At 41.8% G+C, this 2,972-nt stretch overlaps 1 protein-coding gene across 1 annotated transcript; it reads left to right on the plus strand.

The window, feature by feature from the left end:
* Window positions 1-813: 813 nt before the first annotated feature.
* LOC121866184 lies at window positions 814-2,601 on the plus strand. The gene is made up of 3 exons (XM_042365784.1): window positions 814-967; window positions 2,206-2,383; window positions 2,549-2,601. The coding sequence occupies exons 1-3, from the start codon at window positions 863-865 to the stop codon at window positions 2,599-2,601; spliced, it is 336 nt and encodes a 111-aa protein (XP_042221718.1). The 5' UTR covers window positions 814-862.
* Window positions 2,602-2,972: the final 371 nt, after the last annotated feature.

The raw sequence follows: 2,972 nt of genomic DNA on the forward strand, positions 1-2,972 counted from the left end.
TGTAGATCACGTTCAGTGTGAACGACGAGGGTGAGATTGTCTGCACACTGACGTTCAGTAATGGAAATTGCCGGCACCTTTGTTCCTGCCCAGAGTCGTCTTATGGTGAAAAGTCCATTCATCCAGTATTGGTTGTCCACCCCGCCGGCTAAATTGACACTGGCACAAGTAGGGAAGGCAGCCAAGAAAAAAAAATAAAAGAGAGTTGAAGCCAGTACACATGCTTGTTCTACCCCCGTTTGGATGGGGAAGAACTCATACTGGGTGCCATTGTACAGGACACTGCCGTTCATGCTATCGTGGAGTTGCCTCACAATGGCGATGAATTTTGGTGGGCAATCAAAATGGCTGAGGGTCCACCAGAGGCCTTCCCTGTTGACCGAGTCGAAATCCTTGGTTAGGTCGATGAAAACCATGTACAGGTCATGAAGCTGTTCTCTGCACTTTTCCTGTATTTGACGGGCAGCAAAGATCGTGTCAGTGGTGCCACGTGATGGTCGAAGGCCACATTGAGATTCTGGGAAGATTCAGGCGATAATCTTGGTAGCTACAGCCATCAGCGAGGTCCCGCGGTAGTTGCCACAGTCTGACCGGTGTCCTTTGTTCCCATATATATTGATGATGGAGGCATCTTTAAGAGCTTGGGGGATTTCCTCCTTTTCCCATATATTCTCCTGGAGAGAGTGGAGACGGGTGGTAAGCAGAGGTCCTCCTGCTTTATACACACACACACACACACACACACACACACACACACACACACACACCGCAACTACATCTCTAACACCTCTGAACTCTCTTAACCCAGATGCCATACTCACTAAGCGGAAGGTTAAGTCAGGTCAACTTGTGGAGCCGTGTCATGACCCAAGAGGAAATTCTGGACATGGCTAATTGCAAGGTCAATCCCGAGGGTGACGTCATCAGCTGGTCTGGTCGATGGGTGACGCACAACTTGGAAAGAAAGGTAATCTATGTGGCTTATTAAGGTACACTATGTGTCTTGTTGAGCTACACCATGTGTCTCATTGATCTACACTATGTGGCTTATTGAGTTACATTAAGTGCATTATTGAATTACACGATGTGACTGATTGAGTTACACTATGTGCCTTATTGAGCTACACTATATGGCTTATTAAGTTACACTATGTGGCTTATTGAGCTACAATATGTGGCTTATTGAGTTGCACTATGTAGCTTATTAAGTTACACTACAGTATGTGGCTTATTGAGCTACACTATGTGGTTTATTAAGTTACACTATGTGGCTCATTGAGTTACCATATGGCTTAATGAGATATACTATGTGGTTTATTAAATTACACTGTTTGGCTTATTGAATTACACTATGTGCCTTATTGAGCTACACTATATGGCTTATTAAGTTACACTATGTGGCTTATTGAGCTACAATATGTGGCTTATTGAGTTGCACTATGTAGCTTATTAAGTTACACTACAGTATGTGGCTTATTGAGCTACACTATGTGGTTTATTAAGTTACACTATGTGGCTCATTGAGTTACCATATGGCTTAATGAGATATACTATGTGGTTTATTAAATTACACTGTTTGGCTTATTGAGTTATACTATGTGCCTTATTGAGCTACACTATGTAGCTTATTAAGTTTCACTATGTGGCTATTGAGTTACAATATGTGGCTTATTGAGTTACACTATGTGGCTTATTAAGTTACACTATGAGGCTTATTGAGTTGCAGTATTTGGTTTATTAAGTTACACTATGTGGCTTATTGAAATATACTAAGTGGCTTATTCAGATGTACACTAACCTAACCTAAGCTTCCATATCCTACCCTACCCTATCGAAACCAAAAATACCCTACCGTACCCTACCCTATCCAAACCAAATATACCCTGCTCTGCCCTATCCAAACCAAGTATACCCTATCCTACCCTACCCTACCCTACCCTACCTATAACTGTACCCTAACGAAAACCAAATCTAACCTACCCAAATCAAATCTAACCTAATCTAACCTAACCTACCCAAAGCAAATACAGCCTAATCTAACCTAACCTACCTTATCTTAACCCATTTTACCCTAATATAACCTAACCTAACCAAACATAACCTAACACCAACAACACCGATCAAATATTATAACAACAACTGTAATACATCACAACAACAACAACGTCATATATCAACAATAAGATGACTCTGATTCCATTTCAGGAAGTGGCACTAAAAGACCTTTGCAGATCAATATCCCGAGGCCGCTCGACCGTACCTTTACCAACGCTCAGATACCACCACGCTGTCCAACTGTGTAAAGGTCTCAAGGGTTTCATTACTACACCTACCAATCGTCAGGATCTGTTGGATGAGCTGGTGCCCTTTGAGAATATGGGAGGTGAGTGTTGCTAAATTACTTTGACGTAAGTTTATTTCACCTAATGATTAAGCACCCTAAAGAAGACAAAATCCTCAGGGCCGGATGAAATTTTCCCTAGCGTTTTGAAAGAGTGTAAGGAACAGATTAGCGGATTCCTCGTAAATTTATTTACAAAATCATTAGACACGGGAGCTGTGCCAAAGCATTTGGCAGAGAACCGCATTCGAGGCTTCTGAGAAAATTTAAGGCTCATGGTATCGAGGGGAAAGTTTTAAATTGGGTCAGCGTAGATGGTTTTAAATCTGAGTGGGGCTGTGTAACTAGTGGGGTTCCCCAGAGGTTAGTACTGGGCCCACTCTTGTTCATAATCTACATAAACGATCTAGATACTGGGATCAGCAGTGACATAAGCAAGTTTGCGGATGACACCAAAATAGGGCGGCAGATTAAGTCAGTGCAGGATGCAAATGCACTACAGGAAGATTTAAATAAACAGCAGTAATGGTAAGAAAAATGGCAAATTAAATTCAACACCAGCGAGTGCAGCGTACTTAATATTGGAAGAACAAATATTGTCAACGTATACAGCCTTAACAACATCGAACTA

This window comes from Homarus americanus, unplaced genomic scaffold (assembly GCF_018991925.1).
Source record: "Homarus americanus isolate GMGI-L3 unplaced genomic scaffold, GMGI_Hamer_2.0 scaffold33911, whole genome shotgun sequence".
NCBI classification, from domain to species: domain Eukaryota; kingdom Metazoa; phylum Arthropoda; class Malacostraca; order Decapoda; family Nephropidae; genus Homarus; species Homarus americanus.